This window comes from Stegodyphus dumicola, chromosome X1, assembly GCF_044657685.1.
Source record: "Stegodyphus dumicola isolate Sdum_Otavi_A_Nest chromosome X1, ASM4465768v1".
Taxonomy (NCBI): Eukaryota; Metazoa; Arthropoda; class Arachnida; order Araneae; family Eresidae; genus Stegodyphus; species Stegodyphus dumicola.
In genome coordinates this window covers 134,075,876-134,102,108 of record NC_140780.1, presented here as the reverse complement: position 1 = coordinate 134,102,108, position 26,233 = coordinate 134,075,876, and the positions used below count along the sequence as shown (strand labels likewise).

The 26,233-nt window shown below is 35.5% G+C and overlaps 1 protein-coding gene across 2 annotated transcripts in view; it reads right to left on the bottom strand.

Annotated features, from left to right (window-relative positions):
* Positions 1-26,233, bottom strand: part of LOC118185019 (poly(rC)-binding protein 3-like) — a 263,776-nt gene that overhangs the window by 10,210 nt on the left and 227,333 nt on the right. The window contains exons 13-14 of one of the 2 annotated variants that reach the window (XM_035354795.2): positions 3,556-3,663; positions 140-3,475 (exon numbers count right to left, since the gene is read on the bottom strand). The exons of the other annotated variant lie outside the window; for it this stretch is intronic. Coding sequence (XP_035210686.1) covers positions 3,603-3,663 — 61 coding nt within the window. The 3' untranslated portion in view covers positions 140-3,475; positions 3,556-3,602. Of the gene's footprint in view, positions 1-139; positions 3,476-3,555; positions 3,664-26,233 lie in introns of those variants that run through there. 2 annotated transcript variants of the gene reach the window in all.

The following is a 26,233-nucleotide window of genomic DNA, read 5'->3' as shown; positions in this document are numbered from 1 at the left end:
ACCAGTAAGAAAGGCTTTTACTGTTTAAAAATCTAATTTATTTTGCTTATGCAATTACTATAGGTATGCGTCTGTGTAAAATTGCTACATTTTCTAAATATAGATTGTGTTCATCGTGGTATAAAGAGAAAAACCTTCAAAACTTCACAACAGTTTTATTATTAGTTACCATACAGAATACGGAGCATTCCTGTACAGTCATCGAAAAAAATTAGCAATACTGTTTAGGTTACACGTAGAGTAGTTGTGCTCATTATATCGCCATAGAATAATTGTGCTAACCAGAAACAATTTGACTCGAAGCATATTATTTCCTCTGCTTCACAAGACATACAAGTGTCGAAATGGAATAATGTGAGAAACACAAAATCTCAACACATTTTACACTCACTTCTAAACATTTCACGAGAGTGTTGAGTAAAAAATGTCAAAGTGGAATATGATACGGTTTCATGACTGAAAAATGAACAAATCGTTTCGCCTCTGTACCTGCGATATGAAGTTATGAGGAGGAACTACATTTACGTTCCCAGTCTCATCTAATTACTTTCAACGAATATAGGCATCAGTCTTGGAGAGGCTCCTCCCACTTTAGTTTTCATTCACTCACTTATGATATGTGAGGGGATTTGCCTTTCATTGATATGCCTTGACTGGATGGAAAATTAACTTGAAAAGAATATTTGATATGTGGCCTCATAAACGGTATGTTCCCTTGACTCTGCCTTGAAAGACGCAATCGAGGGAAGTTTATTTTATTTGTGAAACTAATAAGGCGCGTGGGGAAAATATATATCAAATATCTCTTCCTCAACTCAGAGAAACAGCTTGTGAGAACAAAGAATTGCATAGAAATTCAGCTGTTCTTTCCCAATACAATAACACTCATATATATTATTTTACAATACGTGTAAATAATTCCTTAGTCGCAATAACAAACATCGCTGACAAAACTGAGCATCCAATTTTTGTCTCGCCGCCGCAGTCAAATACAAGAAAATCAACAACACGCAATACAACAAACAACTGTAAAGAAAAGCCACGTCGATTTCAAAGCACTGTGTATTGCTTTTGTAAAACCACACTAGTAAAATTTGAAACGCAGGAAGAACTTTCTCCGTCAGTCAACAAAACAAACTAGAATCATGAGCCCTGAAAATGTTATTGACACTCATAAGCTCGTTGATTATTGAGTCATCAATCCAGGAAATTGTGAAAGAAGTGCTCGAGATTGAAAAGATTGTCCAGTGTACACTTATAGAATAATGGTGACTATAATCTACGAAGCATTAAACACAGGTGCTGTCAAGATCGGAAAGCAACGATTGGGCGCCAAAAACTCTTCTTGCCTAATTGAGCTCTATTAAGGGACCGTTGCATGTTACCTCTTACTTGAGGCTTTTTCATTGGAGAAATAATATAGGAGAGAAATTTCTGCGAAGAAAGTAATTTCGAGAAGACCGCTTAGAGGCTACTTCTACCGGCTGAGATTCGAGTTTCAGAAAATGAGTACGAAAAGATGAGTTGGTCCCGTTTCTGTACTTGCGTACAATTTCTTGGTAAAAAATACCCTTTTCGGAACCAGTGCTTCACAGAGCTGATGGCACCCGCCCGTTTTCTGGCTGTTTTACCAAAAACTTTCGGAATCTAGGTGCATTAAAGAGAAATTCTCAATAAATAGACACTAGAGAGAAAACGTTTCGGTGATATGTTTCGTCTTTTTGGCATTTCAGGTCGCTGGAATTTAGTTTTTTTATACTTTGGAAGACTATTTTGATCAAAATGAAAAAACGAATTTTAAAAGTGAATGAGCTGCAAACTGCTCTTCAGTCGTTAGAATTTCATTTTTAATGGAAGATCTCTTTCACTTCCTGTCACATATACCCGCAGTTATTCTTTCTCTCATTTTCTCTTTGGCACATATGAGAAATGGGCAGGATTTGTATTTATTTTGTCACTGCTGATGATCTGAAAACTAGCGTTAAAACCCCAAAAGAAAATAACATACGTTAATATTGCAATTTGCGATCTACAGAGGAAGTTGGTGCTAAAGTAGATACAGCATGCAGCCCATCTGAATCATTATAACATACGTAGATCAAAAAACGAGTGCTATCATTTTTGGCGATTTTTTTTCTTTTTCTTTTCTTTTCTTTTTTCTTTTTCTTTTTCTTTTTTTTTTTTTTTTTTGATAAATTTTTAAAAGGTTGGCGGCACAAATCATTTCCATTCATCCGATTGGAATTTGATAACAGGATTGGTTATCGATGCAGTACGACAACACTACGGAACTTTGAGGCCTAATGCCCGGCTGATGCACTTGTATAATATACAATAACAACTACATCTAGAAATAGTGCATATACAATGTCTCAAAAAATGTGATATGTAATGGAGAACTCCGGTTCTCCTTCCACCTGTCTTGTTTTTTGTACTTGGATCTTTTTCTTTCCTTCATCAGCATGGGCGTAAGCAACTCTTTCCTTCATGTTACGGCTATTATGATATGGGACCTGTTTCTTAGTCGAAAGCTGCATTTCGGGCGTCAACTAACGGTACAGTTTAGTGCGAATGTTTGGCATTACAGCAATGGTGGAAAATGCTTTGCCACGAAATAACTCTTGACGGGAAAAAAATCATATATACAAAACACGTCACATAATAATCACACAAAAGAATCACGGAAGTATCTTTTCAGAGATTATCCGTTACAAAATTAAAAAATTAGCAAAAGATATTTTTCCGTTGAATAACACAAAATCTACGCATTAAACTATTTATGTCAAACATACCTTTAACGTACTGACATTTATAATCGCAAATTTCTAATTTTAATAATGGTGGGGCATAGTATTTTTTAAAAGTAGAATATTTCAGCTGCGCGAAAGCGCTTTGTCCAAAGATATACCTCATTAATGTCAAAGGGAGAGTGTTGCTTTGGCACGTTCGCATTGAAGATTCAAAAGAGGACGAAAACAAAGAGCCTTATATAATCTCATTTCAATTCAATAACGAGGTTTAGGTTATGTTGCTGAAAATGGGATCGAGTTGCCTACACTGACTTCCACCCTCGGCAGCAGGCACTTAGTTCCTAGCAACTTTGTAAAACTCTGTTTAACAGATACAATTTTTTTTTTTAGCTTTTTACAATTTTACCCTGAAAACAGGCTTGATATGTTTCCGTTAGGCTTAAATAGCTTTTGGTTCTTTGTATGTATGTATATATATATAAGTATATATATGTATGTATGTATATATAAGCATAAATAGTAAATAAAAGTTTCGATTGTCCAAGGTCCGTTAGTCGATACAGAAAGGATTTCCTGTCAGGAGCCTAGGGATGAATTCTTATTGCCAGATACAGGTAGCGGGATTGACGTCAGGAGTTTCGAGTAATCAGGTGCTGGACTCTTTACCAAGGAGGGAGAATAGGAGGTCTTCCAGGAGTCGAGGAAACACTAATCTAAAAGAGAAGCTGCAAAGAAGAGGCAAAGTAAGAAAAGGCTTGAAGAGGTGAATAGAAAAGAATGGATTGGAGACAGAAAAGCCACTCACCAGAAACTGACAAGACTAAGGTGCAATAAATGGAGAAAGAGAGCGGATTACTTGAGTGGGGCAGTTGGCACGTTCTTCCACAGCAGTGGTAACTGAGCACTGTGAATACTGGAATAAAGCAAAAATTACTTCCTGTAATTGCGTTCATATTATACTAACAGTTTTCATTTCGAGATAATAATAGTTTTCAGTCAAGAAGAAAGAAATGAGGGTAATATAAGACTGGACTATTGCTGTGATTATGCGTTTGTACAAGAAAAGGGAATACAAGATTTTAGTACCTCACTTTTAAAATCTGAACTTTTCAACGACGGGCAAGATGACAGTCCAAAGCTCTCAAATGAACGCGTTTGCATTTACATTGAAAGTCTTGCAACTATATGATGCTTCGTCTGTATCTACATGGATGGAGTTATACTTGCTATGAATAGATAAGTACTAAACAGTTTCAACATTCCATGAATAATTGTTTTGCGCATATTACTACAGAGTTGACTTAGAAACTATAACTTTCTTTCCTATGCTTTTATTTACTTTCATGTATTTTCCGACACATTGTTTTTCTGTTTGGCTATAATTTTATTCATGTTGCTCCATCTGTAGACTGAAAATGTATTGTGCTGAGAATATCTGTTTTCTACGCATTTAAATGTGTCTTGGAAAGTTTATCTAGGCATGATCTCATAAATTGTTTCTTACGAATTTGAAAATCTTAATTTTATGTGAAGTAACGTGGGGTTATTTCGAAGGCAGATAATTGGAACAGAAGTGAAGGTTTGACTTGACACGATTTGAAAATTTCTACCAATTAAGTTTTTCATGATGAATGGAAACATACGTGACCTTATTTAAATATTTATATTGAAAAGAGGGAAAGATCAGTTTTAGAGGAAAGCAAAACAATTTTATAAGAATAATCTTACTTTTTTTAACTTAGGTAATGAAATGAGAAAGCTCATATATACTGGAACTGGAATTACTTCCTTCTGAAGTAAAATCTGAAGATCGTAGAAATCGTATATTTCTAGTCTTCTAATATCTTGCACTATCTTATATATAACTTTTTACATTCTCAATATCTGAGAAGAAAATAGTCCACATTAACTAATTCTTTGCTAACTACTTATTATTGCATTCTTCTCGAACGATTAAGTACTATGACCTGTTTACTTAGGCAAGCTTAGATTTAGTAAAATCTTTTAATATTAAGATAGTCATAATATGGATGACAAAAATCACGTTTCTGTAAAAATGCATCATGTCACGTTATTTTCCTTTCAAATTTCATATTAAATTACTGCTCAGAGGATCTGATTATTATATCAATATGTTACTTAAACGAGAAGCCAGATTTCATGTTGCTCCTTCTCTTGATGGAGCTAACTCCCTCTCTTGATGAAGCTTCTCTTGATAATTGATCTACCATCTATAGAACGTTGACGATCGCTGAAGCTAACTGAACTACCATACGTAGGACAGTGCAAAAGTTCTTGATCCATTTAATAATTCATTTAGGGAAAAAAATCTGAAGCACAAAGTTTGCAGGTATTACTGCGCTGATGGATAAAGATTTTCATTATATACTAATCAAGAAACTTTAAACTGTGTCTTTTGTTATTCGAAACATAGCAACGTAGCAAACCTATATTCGATTTCAATTCAAGTACGATCCAAAATTGTTTATGAAACAATACCAGTTTCTTACTTTATTCGAGTTTTGAGTTTTGCAATGTTTGCCACCTGCGATGTATACCATTCGATCCTGACATATCCCTACGATACAAGAAATCAAGGAATATACTGGCTGCAGAACGAGGTAGTCGTCAGATTGGACCATTCCACGAAACAATGTTCAGATAGTTTCACACAGCTAGAGGCGGTTTTATGGGATTGTGCATGTCGCAGTCGCGATGGACCTTGCATTCCAAGGAAAACGAAATCATTAATTAATTTTTTTAAAAATAGTAAACATTTCTTTCATTTTTATATTAGCAGCAGCCATGATTTCAAGTGAGATGGGCCCCTCATTTCCTAACTGCCCAAATGTATACAACTTTATCTTAATGGGAGAGTGCTTTATTGTTATCACATAATATTTAGATGTAAATGAAAAATTCGTTTCTTTTCTGTTAAAGGGGTTCCAGTCGTCAAATGTGCGTCAAGGCATGAAATGTGGTAGCCTGTATATATAATGCGTCAGGAACAGTTGTGTAATGATAATATAAAGGAACACAGGCAAAGAAGAAAAATTGTTCGCAGGCGCTTTATAAGCATTTCACTGCAATAACCGAATAGTTATGACACAAAGGGCGCATTTGGATGATTTTTTACGTGGTAGAATTATCGGCCGTCTGGAATGTGGGCTTACCCAACTGGAAGTATCAGACGAACTTGGAATTGCCTAGAGTATCATCTCCAAGCTTTGGCAACGATTCCAAGATGATGGTAATGTGAGTAGACGTTACAGCACAGGTCGCCCCAGAGTTACAACGCCGAATGAGGACCGGTATTTGGCAGTTACTGCCAAAAGAAACAGACGGAGCACAGCCTCAGACCTGTCTCGTCAGCTCTCTTCAGCCACTGGTACGACAATTTCAAGGCAGGCCGTGTACAGACGCTTAGGGCAGATTGGTCTGTATGCTCGTAGACCTGTCAGATGCGTTCCACTTACTGGAACTCACTGTCGCCTGCGGTTAGCCTGGAATAGAGAGCATGCATTGTGGACACCGCAACAGTGGGCTTGTGTGATGTTTTCCGACGAGTCGAGGTTTAGCTTGCAGTTTGATTCTCGCCGGACTTTTATATGGAAATCTCCAGGTACCCGTTACCACCAAGAAAACATCATTGAACGACACCGTTACCGTGGTGCAAGAGTGTTCGTTTGGGGTGGAATTATTCTGGGTTCCAGAACTGACCTGCATGTTCAAATTGGAACCATGACAATCCAAATCTATCGGGACGTCATTCTGGAACAACATGTACTTTTGTTTCGGGGCACCATGGGCGCACAATTTGTGTTTATGGATGACAACGCCCGTCCTCACCGTGCAAACATCGTAAGCGAATGTCTTCAATCGGAGGATATCACCCGTATGGACTGGCCAGCATTCTCACCAGACTTGAATCCAGTAGAGCACGTGTGGGATATGCTTGGCCGACGAGTTGCAGTCCGTCAACCTCCTCCTACATGTCTACCGGAACTTCGGAGAGCATTGCTTTTTGAGTGGTGTAATATCCCCCAAGATCAGATCGATAATTTGATACTCAGCATGCCTAGGCGTTGTACGGACTGTATTGCATGGTCTGGGAGACATACAATGTATTAACAATCATTCCAATCATGTAATATTGTTTTTTTGTAAATAGGTTTTTTTTTTTTGTAATTTGCTCCAGGGAGAAAAAATTGCTAATTTTTTTAATAATATCAAACATATAGCATCTTTTTTTGCTCCTTACCTTTTGTTTAATAAATAAGCTTTACAAATAAGTGAAATTTGTTTTGCTTCTAACTCTTCCTTTGCCTGATTTTGCATTATCCTTAATTTATGGATATGAGTGTATTTTATAGTTGAAGAGATTAAGTGAATTTAAGTATTGACATCTAAGTGCTTTATCGAAGAATTTTGAGTTTGTCTTGTTAAGATAAGTTTCAATGGTGTTAACACCGAGATCTTTATAAAGTGTGACATTTCTGACATAGCATTAGTGATAATGCGATCGAAACGATTTTGTATTTTCTGTAATTTCAGGGGATTATTTTTTGTAGCAGACGTCCATGCAGGTGAAGCATAAAACTAAACCTGGTCTGGTAATGGACGTGTAAAACAAGACGTTTTTTCTTAAGATCCATACTTGAATGTTTTCCAACAATGGGAAATAGAGTATTGATAACCTTATTTACTTTATTTCTAATCTTGTTAATATGATCATTCCATTTTAATTTAGAATTAAAAGTTATACCAAAATACTTCTTTTTATGAAGTACTTATGTATCGTTAGGGTTGCCACCGTCTAGTTAAATTTCGCTCCAACGTTTATGTTTGTAGCTAAGTGGTGCCTCGTTAACAGAAAATTTTAAAGACGAAATTTCTTTTTTTGACCTTTATGTAGATATTTTTATGACACTAGCTCTATTTTAAATCTTCTTATAGGACAACATGCATCAAACAATATTCTGCATACATGCTCCAACGTTCTTTGGGTGCCATTAGATTAAATGTGTTATTTTTATCTTTTATTATAGTGTTCTTATTATCAAAGTAAGTATTGCCAATATTTTTTTATAGTGTGCCATTATATTTAGTTCACCTTTTTATTGAATTGGCTAACCTATGAGATACATTCCTTATGCTTACAAAGATGCTATTCCCAGTTATAATAAACTGATGACGAAAGTGTATTTTCTCTCTGAGAATGTGGAGTTGGCGCATATATTTTTCTGGGAAAAAAAAAAATAGCGCGTATTTTACTATAATAAAAAAATCTCTTTTTTTAATTGGAAGAACGAATGAAAATAAAATTTTTCCTGATTATTGTAGCAATCTCCGTAATCTTCATTTCTTTTGCCATATATTTTTCACAATTAATATTTTAGAGGGATTAAAGAATTTTGGACCTCATTGTATACTGCACATACTTTGTTTCATGATAAAATATTAATGATATATTTTTATAAATAAAATAATCGACGAATCTTCCTTACCTTGTATTAATCTTCATTTAAAATGAATATAATATCGTTTCCAAGTTAGGGATTCTTTCTAGAAAAGCTTTGTAATTAGTTGCGTATTTCTGTTTACTGTTTATTTCATTGTTATGCCAGACAAATTTTAAATACTTGTGAAGAGATATTGCCTATAGTGTATTTCATTCTGCTGAAAATTCTTTTTCATTTTTTATTTTTTTAATTATAAGTGGAGAACAGAAAATTTTTATTTTCAACTTAATAAAATGTCAAATGAAGGCGAAATTATAATTCTTTTTACATGATTTTTACGGTTAAGTTCAGTATTCTATCCTTCTCGTTTAATATCAATCTTTGATCTAATCTGAGTTTCAAGGCATACAGGGTGATTCTAAATTGTTTTTACAAATTATGAGGGGTGATAGTACTAAACCAGATGATCAATAATTACCATGGAACATAGGGTCGCATTCCACTTTGAGAGGCAGAAAAGAGGAATATTAGAATTTCAATCTGAATTTACAACAGTGTTGGGGCAGAGAATGAACGAGACCAAACGTTGCGTAATCAGTTTGGTGAAAAACTCGCAGAGAGTACACAAAACGGATAAAACCGAAAATTTGGCGTTTGAGTGTTAATTCGAGCTCAGAATTTGATGGCAAACACTCACAATGCACATCTTTGGTTCGCAATATTCATCCCTTGATTAGATAATTAACTTGTTGCAATCGTTTGCGAGGTCGAAACCTTGCGAACCAAAGATGTGCATTTGAATGTTTCCCCTGAATGTCTGGGCTCGAATTAATCCTCGAATGCCAAGTTTTCGGTTTTATCCGTTTTGTGCACTCTCTGTGAGTTTCATTAAACTTGATTGCGCAACTTCTGGTGTCGTTTATTCGCTCTCCCAACACTGTTGTAAGTTCAGGTTGGAATTCTAATATTCCTCTTTTCTGCCTCTCAGAGTGGAATGCGACCCTATGTTCTATGGTAATTACTGCTCATCTGGATGAGTATTATCACCCCTCTTAATTTGTAAAAGCAATTTAGAATCACTCTGTATAACAGGATAGAATCTAAATTCTAGTTTGCACTAAACAGACGTGATAAAATTTTTGTTGAAAATATTATTCCCATATTTGTTGAAAACATCATTTATCTAAAACCCGTTTTTGCCGAATGTTAAAATATGTTGGTTAACTTCTACCTTTTCCATCATTTGAGACATATTGCGCTATAGTTTCATCTCTCTACTCCTTAGAAATGAACGGATAATTGATTTTACAGTATTTTTCATTAATTTAGATAGACTACTTACCATTACTTTAAAATGAATCTCTTACGCATTTCAGATCTTACCTTACATTACAGAGAAAGTCCTTACCTTGAAGGAATATTAGAATCACATAGGCAAGCACTGATTGTGTAAATTACTTTAATTTTGAGGTTTTATGTCAAATAAATGGCCAGAAATACATAAAACTTGATTTGCGCCTGTTCGGTGTACCATTAGATAGATACGGCAACACGGAGTGGCACTGAGATTATAAGCCGTCGAATGTCCCAAGCAATTTTCGACCATGTGATATATTGATTATAAGGTCCATATTTATCTTTATTCCAAGTTGCGCTGGCCAGGTGAATTAGGTGAATCATGAATGTTATTCCACCGGGGAGGGGTCTCTCAGTTGAAAAGGTAAGTGGGCTAGGGAAACACATGGGATTCTTCAAGGATTGTAAATAGGTATTAACTGAGCACGACCGCGAGTTGTGAAGAAAGTAGCATTTGGTACAGATAGCAAAAACATTCGCAGCGTTTTTATAGGCATATTGGTCTGTTATCATAGTTTCCTTTTTACGTACGAAAGGTTGACACTAATGCCGCTCCAAAGTAATGAGCTACTTTACTCTCAATAATGGCAACACGATGAAGCCTATAGTCTATCATCATTTGCACCCATACAAAAATAAAAACTGGCCAATGAACTCGACATTGCCCATTTTGAAACGTTTGGTATAATTTCACTAGAATCTTTCACGAAAAATGGCTAGAGTAAACAGCAGGTTTTATGAAAGGTTTGGGGAGGGGGATTTCGAAACTGCCTTCACGAATGCCAAACCGTATCGAATCCGAAGCAACTAGATTTTCCTTCAAACTTTCCTGTTATTTAATGTCGGCAACTATAGTGAGTGAGCCTGCTAATACGTGGCAGCAGATGCTGGGAAGAGCACATTTTGAGTGTTTGTTTCCGCGTCATAATTCCTCTATGATTCGGATTTCTGTCGTATTATGGATTAGGTCCCCAGTTGTTCCAATAATTTTCGTTTGTCTTGCGTACGAAATAGACACCAACCAGCTTTAAGTAAGCTTACAATGAAATTTCTAGTAATAGTAGTTACAAAATTTAAAGGTTCTCTTTGGCGTTTCAAGCGCATATTCATTTCTTACACTGTATTCTGGTCACATAATAGTCTAAAGAGCACATTTCTGCTACATGGCCAAGTCATAAAAGCTAACTTAACTAAATAGCTTTCTTTTATCTCGCTTCCATAACGAATAATTGACTCAAGATTTCTAAAATATGCATAACTCACACTTGAAATTTAACCATGCGTTTTGTATACCTCTGTGAAAAATCTTTAGAGGACGACCCTTTTTCTGTCAAGTTGCACTGGTTTTCAAATGCTGTGTCTTTCATGTAATGGTATGCCTACACCTCCGCATGTAATTTTCAAACATCATGTAACATTACACAATATATAGTAGATTTCTGAGTAGTTTCCTTTAATTTAAGGGCTATTTACCTTGCAGGAAAGAAAGAAAAGTCTTCTTTGCAGTTATGTACAGCGGTTAAAAATATCATTTTTAGAAAGCGCGACGCAAGTATGTGGTACCAACGACATAAAGCATGTCAAAAAAAATCCTTATGTGGATTTTTAATTGGTTGCAGATTCATGCTTTCAGGTATAAAAATAATTTAAATGATGCAGGTATTAATGTTTCGGCATTTCGAAATTTAACAAATCAGTTTTTGTAAAAGTTACGAAACTCGTAAAGATTATAATTTAAAACGTTTTTCTAAGAATTGATAAAAATGAGTTAGAATTAAAAATTTTGAAAACAAACCAAATCAAATACCTGAACTCTCCAGATTTTACAAAAAGAAACCGAGAAAATTAAATTAAAATATTTGGATATATGTGCATAAATTTATTATGAAACAGAAAGCAAACTGAATTATCCTTAAGAAGCTAAAATTTTGAGTGTAAATTGAAGAAAAAAAAAACACTAGTGTTATTTTTACAAAATTATTGGCATTTTGATTTAACTAGAGGTGTAGAATCAAAATATTAAAAACAATCTGTATGTCATGTCAGAAAAAATTCCATTTTCAGCCGAAGGAAGCAGTTTAGAGCAATTCTATGTAAAAATCTAATGTATAACGTAGCCCATACTTTCGAGACATGAAAAGGAAAACTTGAAGCAAGGACTTACAGTTTACAATATTTCCGAAAGTAACACGTAGAGATATTAAATACAGATCAAATATACATAAAAAAAGTGCATAGAGATTATAAGAATATTTATAGATTCAGGATATTTATATGCTGTTTTACTTATAACATATCTACTAAGTATTATATAATCGAAGTGTTATATACTCTTTTAAGTATTGTATAATACACATTAATCGAAATCAAACTAAATTAATTTTTATGAATTAAAATCAAATCTAAATATATCAAAGAACTAGATATGCCTGATGTTTTAAAGCAGAAATATACCTTTTAATACAGTTCATGCGCTATAATGTACTGAAACATATTATCAATAAAAGTACGAGTAACGAATCTTTATTTTTACAATAAAGGTATTATTCTTTCTCCCCCCCTCTCTCTCTCTCTATATATATATACACTCATGTCCATAAATTAAGGATAATTCGGAGTCACGCGGAAATCGAACTCTAAAATAAATATATCACCTGTAAATTATCGGCCGTCTGGAATGTGGGCGCATCCAACTGGAAGTATCAGACGAACTTGGAATTGCCCAGAGTGTCATCTCCAGGCTTTGGCAACGATTCCAAGATGATGATAATGTGAGTAGACGTTACAGCACAGGTCGCCCCAGAGTTACAACGCCGAATGAGGACCGGTATTTGGCAGTTACTGCCAAAAAAAACAGGCGGAGCACAGCCTCAGACCTGTCTCGTGAGCTCTCTTCAGCCACTGATACGACAATTTCAAGGCAGACCGTGTACAGACGCTTAGGGCAGATTGGTCTATATGCTCGTAGACCTGTCAGATGCGTTCCACTTACTGCAACTCACTGTCGCCTGCGGTTAGCCTGGAGTAGAGAGCATGCATTGTGGACACCGCAACAGTGGGCTTGTGTGAGATTTTCCGACGAGTCCAGGTTTAGCTTGCAGTCTGATTCTCGCCGGACTTTCATATGGAGAGCTCCAGGCACCCGTTACGACCAAGAAAACATCATTGAACGACACCGTTACGGCGGTGCAGGAGTGCTCGTTTGGGGTGGAATTATTCTGGGTTCCAGGACTGACCTGCATGTTAAAATTGGAACCATGACAAGCCAAATCTATCGGGACGTCATTCTGGAACAACAGGTACGTTTGTTTCAGGGCGCTATGGGCGTACAATTTGTGTTTATAGATGACAACGCCCGTCCTCACCGTGCAAACATCGTAAGCGAATGCCTTCAATCGGAGGATATCACCCGTATGGACTGGCCAGCATTCTCACCGGACTTGAATCCAGTAGAGCATGTGTGGGACATGCTTGGCCGACGAGTTGCAGCCCGTCAACCTCCTCCTACATGTCTACTGGAACTTCGGAGAGCATTGCTTTTTGAGTGGTGTAATATCCCCCAAGATCAGATCGATAATTTGATACTCAGCATGCCTAGGCGTTGTACGGACTGTATTGCATGGTCTGGGAGACATACAATGTATTAACAATCATACCAACCATGTAATATTGTTTTTTTTGTAAATAGGGGTTTTTTTTTTTTTTTTTAATTTGCTCCAGGGAGAAAAAATCGCTAACGTTTTTAATAATATCAAACATATAGCATCTTTTTTTGCTCTTTACCTTTTGTTTAATAAATAAGCTTTACAAATAAGTCAAATTTGTTTTGCTTCTAACTCTTCCTTTGCCTGATTTTGCATTATCCTAAATTTATGAACATGAGTGTATATATCCATACACTACAGATTTATTAATGATATATATATACAATGCAGATTTATTAATGATCACTGTAACTGTACTGTTCAATGTAAAGTTTTTTATAGATGAATTCATTTTAATTAATTAACAATTTAATTCATTTTATGATTGTGTTTGATATGTTTGTTTCGTAATATATTTAGAAAACTAGCAACATTTTAAATACATGCATGTATATATGTATACTAAAGAAAATTTTCAACTCTTTGTTTTATTATATTATTTTTATTATTTCATTGAATTTTTTGTTATAACTTTGATGTATTTTCCTCCTGTTAGACTATTAACCCTTAAAATTTTATTTTACTTATTTAATTAATATTATATTTTGGTTATTTAATTAAATTCGCAGCATTATGCGCGACTTTAATAATTTAGGATCTTAATTTTAAAATATCTGACCTCCTGTTTGTATATGTAGATAGATATAAAATGTACGAAGATATCCAGCCTTCTAAATCTGGTAAAAGAATGATCAATAGCTTCAACAGTGCCATTAAGGATATTTATGCAAATGGAAAAACCGGGGTTCTAACTTTTTTAGCACTATTCTTACACTACGAAATTCATGAATCTGTGCTTAATTTTTCAGTTTAATGTTCAGAATTAAGTAGAATATTTTAATTTTATTGCTCGTACGATAATAAAATGTTTCTATAAACATTAATAAACATATAAATAAAAATAAAATATCACCTGGCTAATCTTTGGAATACGGTAACAGGTAGTTTGGCGACATTTTGGTAAGGCGATAAAGGTTACTAGCTAGGACTTTGGCAATAATCTGAGAAGTACACAGTTGGAATCACAGATTATTTTGTCTCAGAGAAATGAGAGATCATGAGACATGTAATGTGACATTTTCCGGAAAATTCCGATCGTGATTTTAGCTAATAAGCACTTAGAAACAATTTCGCTGCTAAAGTGCAGAATCGTCCACTTATTTGTTTGGCGCTTTTTAAAAGAGTAAGAAGAATTGGATTTTTGTCAATTTTCTTTGACTTGAAGTGAAATTCGTCGATGTGTAAATGGCTAAAGTCAAGAGTGTGCTCAATGCCATTTTTTGCAATTCTGGTATGTTTTTTTTTAAGTTTAAATAGGTCGACGTGTACATGGATACAGTGTATGTGCAATCCTTACAAACACGGCAAGCAGTGGGCGATTCTGCACTTATCCCAATTTCGCACCTAATCTTCGTCATGATTAAGCACTTTTGTTCCATAAAAGTTCTAGCATAAGCGTAATTCGGCTAGCAGATTGTTGGAAAAAATGTTAAGTAAAAATAATAATAATAATAATAATAATAATAATAATAATAAATAAAATGCCTTTACTTCGTGAAAGCAAAATGGCGTCCCCCCAAAAAAAACTAGCAGGTTGCTGTAGCAGTGTTGGTCGAAAAATTTTCGCCAAGTTACCATAATCCGAAGATTCAACTATCACCTTTGAGCATTGTATTTATTAAAACATTCCTAAATTTAATAAGCTATGCCGATGGGAATGCGTGCGATGCGTATCATCGATCATGAGCTTCATACTATACAGAAATTTGAAGAAAGTCACATTAAAATATAGAGTACATCCTGAAGGGTAGTTCGAACTCCCTGATAAGAATTCTTAAACTTACCAAGATAAGTTTGCGCAAGGTTTAATTCAAATACTTTGGTTTCAGGTTTCAGAATGACGGTTTTCTCTTTCATGCTATGAAAGGCTTTCTGACCAGAAATACACTCTTTTGCAAAAAAATCGAAGCATCATGAAGGAAGTGGTTATTTTTGATGAAACTGAATATGTGTGTAGCTCATACACAGATAATAAAATGATTATAAAAAAAATCAAGGTCGCCGTACCTGTTCACGGCTCACAATCACTAATTGAGTGTTCAAATTAGTAGTTGGTAGAACCGCCCCTGGCGGCAATGCATGCTTGAATTCGTCGAGGCGAGGAGTGGTAGAGGTTCCTAATGTCATCTTGCGACACATTCTACTAGGCATTCATCAGTTGTCGCTCCAGATTTGCGATATTTTGTGGTGTCCGAATCTGGCGGCTTACTATGTCCTAGACATTCTTGATTGGTGAAAGGTCTGGTGACCTTGCTGGCCAAGGAAGGGTATCAACCGCACGGAGACAGTTCAGAGATATGTGAGCGGTATGTGGCCTGGTATTATCTTGTTGGAAAATGGCCCCAGGATGACGTGCCATGAAGGTTAATGTAACCGGCCGCAGGATGGTATCAACATATCGTTGAGCTGTCAAAGATGTACGGAGGATGACAAAAGATGACCTGCTGTCATAAGAAAGAGCGCCCCACACCATCACACCAGGGGTTATGGTTGTATGCCTTTGTAAAACAAAGGCTGATTGGGACCGCTGGCCCCGTCCTCTCCAGACACGAACACGGTGGTCATCTGCTTCACGAGTGAAGCGGGATTCATCTCTGAACACTATACGATGCCAGTCTGATGGCAGCCATGATGACCTGCTGCGACACCACTTCAGACGACTCCGCCGATGTTGTGGGGTCAAAGGCAAATGTCTTAAAGGCCTCTGTGAGCGTAACCCCGCCTCAGACAAGCGCCGTGAGATGGTGTGCGGTACCACGGGAGGAACGTGGCTGTAGTGCGGTGAATAGTCGACAATGATACTGTTGGGGAGGTTCGGGCCTGGCTAACAGTCATCCTATCTCGCCTCGTATTTGTGATCCTTAGCCTTTCAGAGCCTTCATTTCGTTGGCAGTTTCCTTGTAGTAACCATTGCTGCTAACAGTGATTGCACAACAGTGTCTGTACGCTGCAGGTGGCGGCCTATTGCTCGGTATGACCACCCAGCTTCACGCAACCCTACAATGCGACCACGTTCGAAGTTGTTTAGTTGTCTGTAAGGTTTTCGATCTCGTCGTAATGGACCGTAAGGAATTACAATAGCAGGGGAAAAAAAAATGCCACCTCTGTTACTGGTTTTATACTTTGCGAATTGCGCACTAGAAATATGCGCTATGATCGCAATTCCTGTTCATTTGCCTTGAAACTTTGATCATTTGCATGTTCGATCAAAATGATTTTGCATACCAAATTTCGTCACGATCGCAAAAGTCCTTCTTGGTGCTTCGAGTTTTTTGCAAAAGAGAGTAATATTATATATATATGTGAATTTTCCATTGATGTTTTTGAAAAATAAGCATGGGTCTGCTTTACTTTGCTTAAATGATATGTTTAGAAGTACTTTTCCAATTTTCAGATTCCAAGCTCTAGCTACTTCTTTTAGTCCATGTTTGATTTCTTCAGCTTTCAAACTTTACTTTAATTTCTAGCTTTTGAAGCTTTTGAGTATACTTCGATTTTTTTGCAAAAGAGTGTATATTCATTAACAGCAAAGAATTTCGTATTGAAAAGGTGATGGAATATATATCAAAATCTCTTGAGCAATATTAATTCTATAAACGACAAAGACACTGGTATTCAAGTGGTAAGTATTTTCAACTAACTGCAATGCAGTTTTACCAAATAAATTTTTATTTGCTTGTAGAGGATATAATAAAGTTTTATTCTCAAGGTGAGCTTCCTTATATTAAATGACGTAAATGATTTGTTAAGAGGAAGAATGATAGAAAAAAATAAACGAAAGTATAAATGCTGTTTCTTTTTTTTAATGCTATTCTTTCAAATGAACAGTCTGGTTCCATTTGATTAACTTTAGTGCAATTAATAAAGAAATCAATACAAAATTTCTGACTTTGCCTTCATTTAACAACTGAGGTTTTTTTCAAGCAGGAGACGTGAAAAATGAGCAATGCCGTCGCCGGGACTCGAAATTGGACCTCTCGAATACGCGCCGGGTGTGCTACCGTTACACCACAAAGGCAAGATGAAGGGAGGGAGAAAATACTTTATATAATTATTTCTATTTATAGCCGTTACATAAAAGAAGACTATAGGAGCAGGCACATACGATGATGCTTGATTTAAAACTTGAATGTCACTTTCAGTGGAAATTTCCAAGAGTGGAAATGTGATTTAAATTTGCCTTCAAATAAAAATTTTTAGCATAAAGCATACTGATTCGCAGAAAATTCTGAGTTGAGTATTTAATGTAGAATTATTCTATTAGTCTGAAACAAAAAGATCGGTGGGCAATAATACAAGTACGAGGGCAATCCCCCAAAAAAAGGTCTCCTAGATTTTTAGATATACAAAGAACCGTTTATTCTCTATAATTGTTACATCACTTTAAAGATTGCAGAATGCTTTATTTTTCAACATAATCGCCATTTCGGTCGATGCATTTTTGTAGACGCTGTGGCAGTTTTACAATGCCCGTGTCATACCATGCCGCCATGCCCTTCAGGAAGCGTTGAGGAGCTTCAGGAGCATCCAGATGATCCTCCGATCTTTACGCATTTTACGAACTCAACAATCGCGAAACTCAACGAATACGAACTCAACAATTGTCTCGTCGGCAACTGACGGCCTCACGCTCCTTTCTTCGTCATGAATTTCAGTACGACCGGCTGTAAACTCTCTACACCACTTGCGAACGTTTTTGAGATCCATGCACGACTGTCCATACACTTCTGTCAGTAGGCGGTGAATTTCAACCGGTTTAACGCCTTTTGCGTTCAAAAATTGAATAACTGCGCGCACTTCGCACTTGGCGGTAACGTTTATCGGGAGCTCCATTTCGAATGGCTGCCAAGCCAAGACTGAGCATCCGAGCGAAGCGCCTGCGTGTAGTAGCGGAGATGTGTAGCGGAGAAGTGGTGGCGGAGAAGGCACCACTCACAACAGTGTTGCCAACAACCGTATTAAAACTTTCTCTACGTCCCCAAAAAATAGGAGACCTTTTTTTTGGGATTGCCCTCGTAGTTAGGCAACAACTTCAAGGTCCCTAAGGAGTCTGTGTGTTTTTTAACAATTCCAGAAATCATATTATTTTAATGTTAGGACTAAATGCACAATACCTTGAAACAATATTTTATTGTATTTTTTTCTGTCCATTAAATAAATGACACTAGAATATACAACGCTTTCAGCAAACACAGCATAATATATTTAATGATATAAGCCAAATGATAATTTTAAACTGTAGTTATAATTGATGGGAAAATTATGAAATAAGGATTATTTAGCCGCCCAGAACGATATAGTTGTTAGGGGAGCCTGATTGTGATACCAAAGGGCCCAGGTTCGAATGATGGAGAAGGCATGGATGTAAAATTGTCTGTCCCTTCATAAGAGGTAACGGTGGCCGCCTATTAGGTGCCTCCACAATAAAATGGTCACCGCTTCTGGTCTTAGCAGTGGCAAATGTCATTATAGGCTAGTGCCCACCATTTGCTAAAAAAAAATAGCTTTTGCATTTTAAAGAAAATGGTGTCTTCAGATATTAACAAGGAAATGAATTATTGAAAGTATCATATTGAACATAGGGGCAATATATTTAATGAGACATTTTCTTTGAAGTATTTATAATTGAATATGTGTTGAAATAAGTAAATCTGTCAGCTAATTTTATGTGTGACTTAAGCGCTGATGTCTGTCATTCTATCTCGTTATCAGCAATTGGATAGGTAGAAATAATCTTCTCGTGTACGTGTACATATTTATATATATAAAATAAAAAGCAAGCAAAGGCTACTTTTAATTTTCAATAGCTTTTCATTTAGCTTTTTTTCTTTTTTTTTTTCTTATTACGTGCTCTGCCCTTAGGCACTACACAGAAAGGGAGGGATGCCTTGTGGAGGTTTTTTTAAGGGAAACTAGTTACATGGGGAAAACCACGAAAACGCCCATGCAGCCAGCCCGTTTGCCGAAACTTTAGCTCCGGACCGAACTACCAGTTTTTTTTTAGCGTTTGTTGCTTGTTTTTTTTTTCAGCATCAGTGTAATAACGGGCTTGTAATAGATGTATCTAAACTGCGTGATTTCAAAGTTAACCCTTATTTATTATGTAACGCTAATGACGCAAATACTCGCACAACTCTTCAGCCAATACTCATGTTAAAATCTGAACAAAAACCATCAATAACCAATCAGAAGGAAATTGAATCCTTGATTTAACCTTCCAAATTAGAATCTGTGCATTCTTCTCTTGCTTTCTGCTCAAGTAACATGTCACCGATTTTGAATGTTAATGAAAATCGACGACTTTTTAACGTAAGCAGCAAATGCATTCTCCTCAAGAAACATGGCGGAGATTTTGAATATAACTCTATCGATTTTGAAGGAAATCAGAGTTGTCCATCAACGCAGTTGAGAATCAATGGAGTTTTATCTAAAATTTACATTAAACTAAGGTTGCCTGTCTGCCTAATTTCAGATTTTATACTGTCGGGATTCTCATTCAGTTTCATTTAGAGATTATGCTTGACGTTCGGATACTAGCATAATTTCAATGCTTGTTTTGCAGCGGATGTTTCATGATTTTCCCTATGCTACTTAAATAAAGGGAGTAATTTAATAAACAGGGTAAATTTTCGGATCAAGAGATTTCTAATTTTGAGTAAGAAGAGTCTTTATAGCTGCAATCAGTTCGAAAGTAGACTATCGCTTTTCTGTTTTAGAGGTTTGTTGTGAAAGTTATTTGTCTTAGATGAACCAACTCCTGATGCCGCAATGAAAATCAAGTGCTTGTATGAAAATATGGAGGATATGATAACGTATACGAGATAATAGAAATTTTTCTTCCTTTAGAAATCGCAATTTTTAGGTCCCTACTCTTAGGTTTTACTGAACTTATTGTTTATTTGCGAAAATATGACGACGCAAACTGCCCTGTCTGTATTAACCCACTAGTTTTGTGTTTCTGCTCCTATCAGAGAAATCAGTCTTTACGACAAAAATAATAAGTAACCATCAACAGTATATACGCAAAATTAATTTTATTGATCGCTTTAATTTTTTATTAATAACAGCAGAATTTTACTTATGGTAAGTTAAAAAGTTAAGATGTGTAAATTTAACTGTTATTTATTTTAGAAATTGTATTAGAGTAAACTGCATTTGATAATTCTCAGTCCGATTAGTTAACAGTTTTGTTTAGTGGTAGAAATGTTTCTCTAAATGGTCTTGAACTTGTTTAGTTCTTACTTCTCAGCAACTAAAAGCCTTTACTATGTAAAATGTAACAAATGACATCTTTAGTGGCAATCTGCCATGCATCTGGGCATCTGGGCATCTGGCAGGCTGCCAAACTCTTTTTTATGGCTACACATATTTAAAACAGTAACTTGAAATAATACGCCCTTTTAACAGTTTTTTAAAATTTTATTATTGTATAACAAAATGCAGGCGATAGCAGAAAAGGGAGGGAAAATAGAAAGGAAAGAGCTGTGAACTTACGAACATAGCATATCTAGCATTGGTTAGCATTTTTAGATTAGTGAAATTTTGCTCATTTCTTTGATTATGGGAACCAATGTCAATTATTTCATTATAATAAGAAATTGATTTGAGAAAATAATACAGTTCTTAGATTAGGCTAGGTTAGATTTGTAGTTAAATTAGATTTTCTTTACAGTTACCTGAAAATGAAATTAATTCATAATCAACGTCTGAAGAAGTTATTTTAAAATAAAATAACATCTTAATGGATAAATTAAAATAAATATCTAACTTTTGCATTTATTAAATAAAACTCTTTTATATTTATGACTAATTTCTAAACAATAATTATACGTCTAATGCAGGAATGGGCAATTTATGCACACATGTCAAATGTGCCGTGTGAACTGATTTTAAGTTTCGCTTTGAATGAACTGAAATGAAGTAATTATTATCTCATAATTTTGAATTTTTAATCAAATAGAAACGTATAATACTTTTAAGACGTTGCTGCTTTTTCATCCTTTCAAGCACTGGAATTTGAAGGTATGTGAGTATCGAAAACAGTAGAACTAGCGAATTTATAGAATAAAAACCTCCACAAAGAATTGTAATCTGTTGTGTGAAGAATGTAGCCTTTTTCTCTGCTTATATCTTTTGTGTCGACTTACACATGTAAATAAGTTTTCTCAGACGCGAAACCAGAAGCTTATGCGAAGCTGAAAGTGGCCAACTGCACACTTGATACTGAGCAACTAACTAAGCAAAAGCAAAGCCAAAGGACTCACAATTTATGAAAGACTACGATCAGTATTAATCAGTGTTGACTAATATTAAATTTATTATGATATATTTTATGTCCGATTTATTGAACTGTTTTGTTCTTTATGTTACTGGATTTAATAATAAACCTTCAAAAACAGCACGTTGAACAAATAAATTTTGAAAAATGTGTTTTTATGAAAATTTGTATGCCTTAACCTGCCTCTATTAGATCGACATGCGAGTAGCTTTACAACATTACTTTTGTACAGCTCTATTGAATGGTTGTTGAATTCTGATTTATTAATGTATAAATGAAATTCTTTGCAGATACTAAATTTTGAGAAACATATGAGCTTAAATTTATAATTTATGATTCAAATATACAAATAAAACTGTAAAGTCAAGAAAAAAGTTCTACAAATTTTCATTTAAGCTCTGTTATAAGAGCTATAAATAACTGATAAGCCGGCACGCGCTCCCGTGACATACATATTGTCTATAATTGTCGCTGATGGCATTACGAAAGAGTCTTTCGGCAATATCTGAAAGCTAATTCAATATAAAATGTGCAGTGTCCGCTGCTGCAATTACTTGAAAATGCACAAAGATTAAATGCAAATTTAGAGAGAGTCTGGCAAAATTTGCTTCCATATATTAGAAAGTAAAATTCTGTTGACGAAAATGAAAATATTGATGGTCCTGTGATTAACTATTCTGATTCTCTGAATGCAATTCGAAGTGTTCCTACAATAATCCACTATTCATATTTTCAAAAGCAGAAATGATTGAGTGAACTGAAGGTGGTGATTATCTTTTCTACAGTATTCTTACAAAAAGCTAAATAAAAGTAACCGTTTTTAGTGCACGATACAGGTATATCTTCACAATCCTGCATTTCTGAAGTCTCGAACATGCCATATTGTTAGATTTCTGCTTTAATTTCTGGTTTTCTTACTGCACATGATCATACGAGTATTGCTTTTATTATGAAATGAAGGTCAGATCTTGCCTCTCCATTGTATTACTTCATCAATATGTTTATGAACATATTATTAAACTTTAATTAGGACAATTGTTTACTCCCTGAAAATGACTCATAATGAATGAAATCAATCATCGAAAGTGTTATAGGGAAAGTTTACTTTGGGAAGGAAAGAAAGATTGAATTGAATTTCTGTTAGACTGTAGAGAAAAGTTATTTAGGAAAGCAAAAGAGTCTTTAAAGTACTTAAGATATTTTTCAGTATTTGGGATATAAGATTATTTCTCCCACCTTCTTGGCGTGCCTTCGTGGTGTAGTGGTTCTGCATGCTGGGTCGGTATTCCAGAGGTCCGATTCCCGGCGAAGGCGGTTGCTAATTTTTCATCTTGCCTGCTTCCAAAAAAACCTAATGTCTCTACAGTGGCGCCCGAACTAAAAGGGTGTTGGATGAGGATTCTCCACACCTAGGATTTGGCGATTGGGTCCCTTAAGAACCCCTGTCACCCTTTAAAAAGGGCAGTATATAAGGTATTTCTCCCGCTTTCTTAGCGTGTCTTCGTGGTGTATTGGTTCTGCACGCTGGGCCGGTATTCCAGAGGTCTGTGGTATGATTCCCGGCGAAGGCGACTGCTAATTTTTCATCTCTCCGGCTTTTCCAATAAACCTAATGTCTCTACAGGGAAAGACACAACAAAATTCTGCCTTAGGGTCAAAAAGAGATTATCAGCATAAATGCTAATTAACATCTATATTTTATAAACAGTACTGCTTGTGAAGATGCTGAGAGAGAGTATACGGTTTACTTTTATTATAGTTTTAACTTTTATTAAGGGTATAGTTTTGTTATATTTTCCTCTCTCATTTTGGCTAATCATGCTTGAAACTGTTGTCATGCTAAATACATATATACATACTTACACACACACATAAATATATATAAATGAGGCAAAATTTTAAAAGCAGTTAAGTGGTATTTAAGCTTTTCTTCTTGTGCTAAACACATGCATTAAACACGTACTGTTGTTTCTATACTTTGTACCATATAGTTTTTTTAAACCAAAATGAAATTCTTATGCAAAATAACTAAAAAACTGTTATGTACTTAAGAAGGGTCTTTTTTTTAAAAATTTATGAATTTTTTTCGCAGAAATATTAAGTTTATAACACTAGTTATTTGGAAAACATTCAAGGAGCGATGGTATTAAAAATTATAGTGCGCTTGCTCTAAAAAAATCTTGAAAATGTGGTATTTATGCTTTGAACTATTTTGGCTTACATGTATTTCCATTATTTTAATTAAATGCATTTGTTTGTCACAATAGCTTAATTTTTTATACCGTGGTTCTCTCTTCAAATCTTCCTGTTACAGAATGCCTTTCGTGATTGTCTCTCTATAGGAAAACTGGCTTTTATTTGCATGACACATGAGAAATATGAAAAACCTCGTTGTATATGAGAAATAGGTAACCATTTGTTAGCCGGGAACTGAATCTGAGAACTATTAGTGTTCAGCAGTCTTATCCTCTGAGCAACGGTTGACAAAATTTGGTAAAATTGTTTATTGATTTCATTGACATTAATCTGTTTGATTATAATGTAATGTACCATCATGTGGTTTAGTTGCGAGAGAATCAAACATGTAAAAATATTATAATAAAAGTCATCACTGCGCAATATACATTACCGTACTAAATCGAGTTGCAAAAGCTACTTCAGTTTTTTGTATGGCAGTTGATGTCTTCTTTCTGAACCACCTCTGAATTTAAAGCTGGAATACTAGGATCATTCGTGCTTACAAGTAACAAAGATTAATGTGATTTGAGAGAAAATTGGATGGTCACTGCAAACTTCTAAACGAGAAACTGAATACAATCACTTAAAAAGAATAACAGGTAATAAAAATGAACGAGGCGGCTAGGCAAAAAGCATCCCCTTTCAGGTTTAATCCTCTACTTGACACTGCGAATGTTAAAGAACAAAACTTCTTCCCCACTGCACCCCCAAAAATGCAGATGATCTAGCAGGTATTTTGTTAGATCAACGGTAAGATACAGATGAAGAACTTCGACGGGAAAGAAATGGAACAGGAAAAACTTATCGGAGAAAATGCTGTACCAGGAGAAAATTATACTACCAGTTTCAATTCAATGTACAGAATTAGGGCCTTCATTATATAAATAAAGTGAATAAAATCGGAGAAAGACCAATGCTTTTAATCCCCCTTTTTATTGAAGATAATTAATAGCAACTTCAAAGAAGTCATATGATCTCAAAACCGTATTTGTTCTTTTTTAGAAGTAAAAACAACAAAAATCAGCATTATGTTTTCTAATTTTCACAGGACTAATTTCGATGGTTTAACCCAACAATCATCCTGAGCTGCAAAAGCGCAAATGCATGAAATAAGATATAATGATTAAATAAGATAAGATAAGAAATACTGGACAGGAGTTAAGCTCTTGGCACCATCCATTGATGAAACCAGAACTAAAACATAATTTCCTTAAAGGCTGAAGACAAAGATGGATTGGAATAGGGTCGTTAACTAGAACAGAAAAAGTTTTTGACTGTGAAATGTCTCTTGAAAATCTAATTCACCAATGGAAGATGTTTTTTGAATAATTTTGGCTGAAGAAAAATTGAAAGTGTGATTTTCGGAACAGCAAGACTTCTGTGTTTCCTTTTTTCTAACATATGCCTCATGCTCCGTAACGCGAAATTTCAAGGTTCTCTTAGTTTGACCGGAGATTATAAGAATTATGTTGTCATTTCCTTCTTTCCATCAAGTAGCTATAGAATTTCACGTATTTTACAGAAATTTAACTTTCGGGTCGTTTATTCTCCCATAAATAAAATTCCGAGTTCCATACTCAAGGACCCCATTCCAGATATGAATTCCTGGGGTATTTAGAGAATTCCGTGCCAGTGTGGTTTAATTTACATTGGTCAAATTAAGAAAGCCTTAAAATTTCGCGTTGAGGAACATGAGGCATTTCCTTTCCAGTCTTTCTTATCTTATCTAATCACTATATCTTATCTCGTTCATTTGCGCTTTTGCAGCTGAGGATGATGGTTCGGTAAAACCATCGAAACTACTCCTGTGAAAATGCCGCCCAGTCGGTATAGTGGTCAGGGAAGCTTACTGCGATGCCGAAGGGCCTGGGTTCGAATCCCGGAGAAAGCACGGTTGTAACTGTACGTCCCTTCATAGGAAAGGCGATGGTGGCCCACCATTTAGGTGCCTCCATAATAAGTAGCATAACATGGAAGCTAACCACTCGAACCGTGAAGAAAAATATGCTAAGAGTAAACTTTTATTTCCAGTGAGCATGATAAATAAGTAAATGCATAAAATAAGGAAAAAAACCTACTGGCTGTGATGCAATGACCAGTACAATATCATGCGAGTATTATCAGGAGTCGTCCTTAGAATGACCGACATAACAAACATTGAAAGCGGTAGTGGGGGGGGGGTATCAGCTGATAGCTGCATGAAGTGTTGTTATTTAAGAATAAATTCCAAACATTTCACTGCCAGTTCCAAGAGCCGGGTTACTTTGTTATTGCACCAACTGATTGTGGACTGCACTTTGATGGGCAAAAGCTTCGTAGAAGAGAGTCTCATCAGATTCCGGGCCGAGTATAAGACGAGTAGTAGCAGACACTAATTCCATCAGA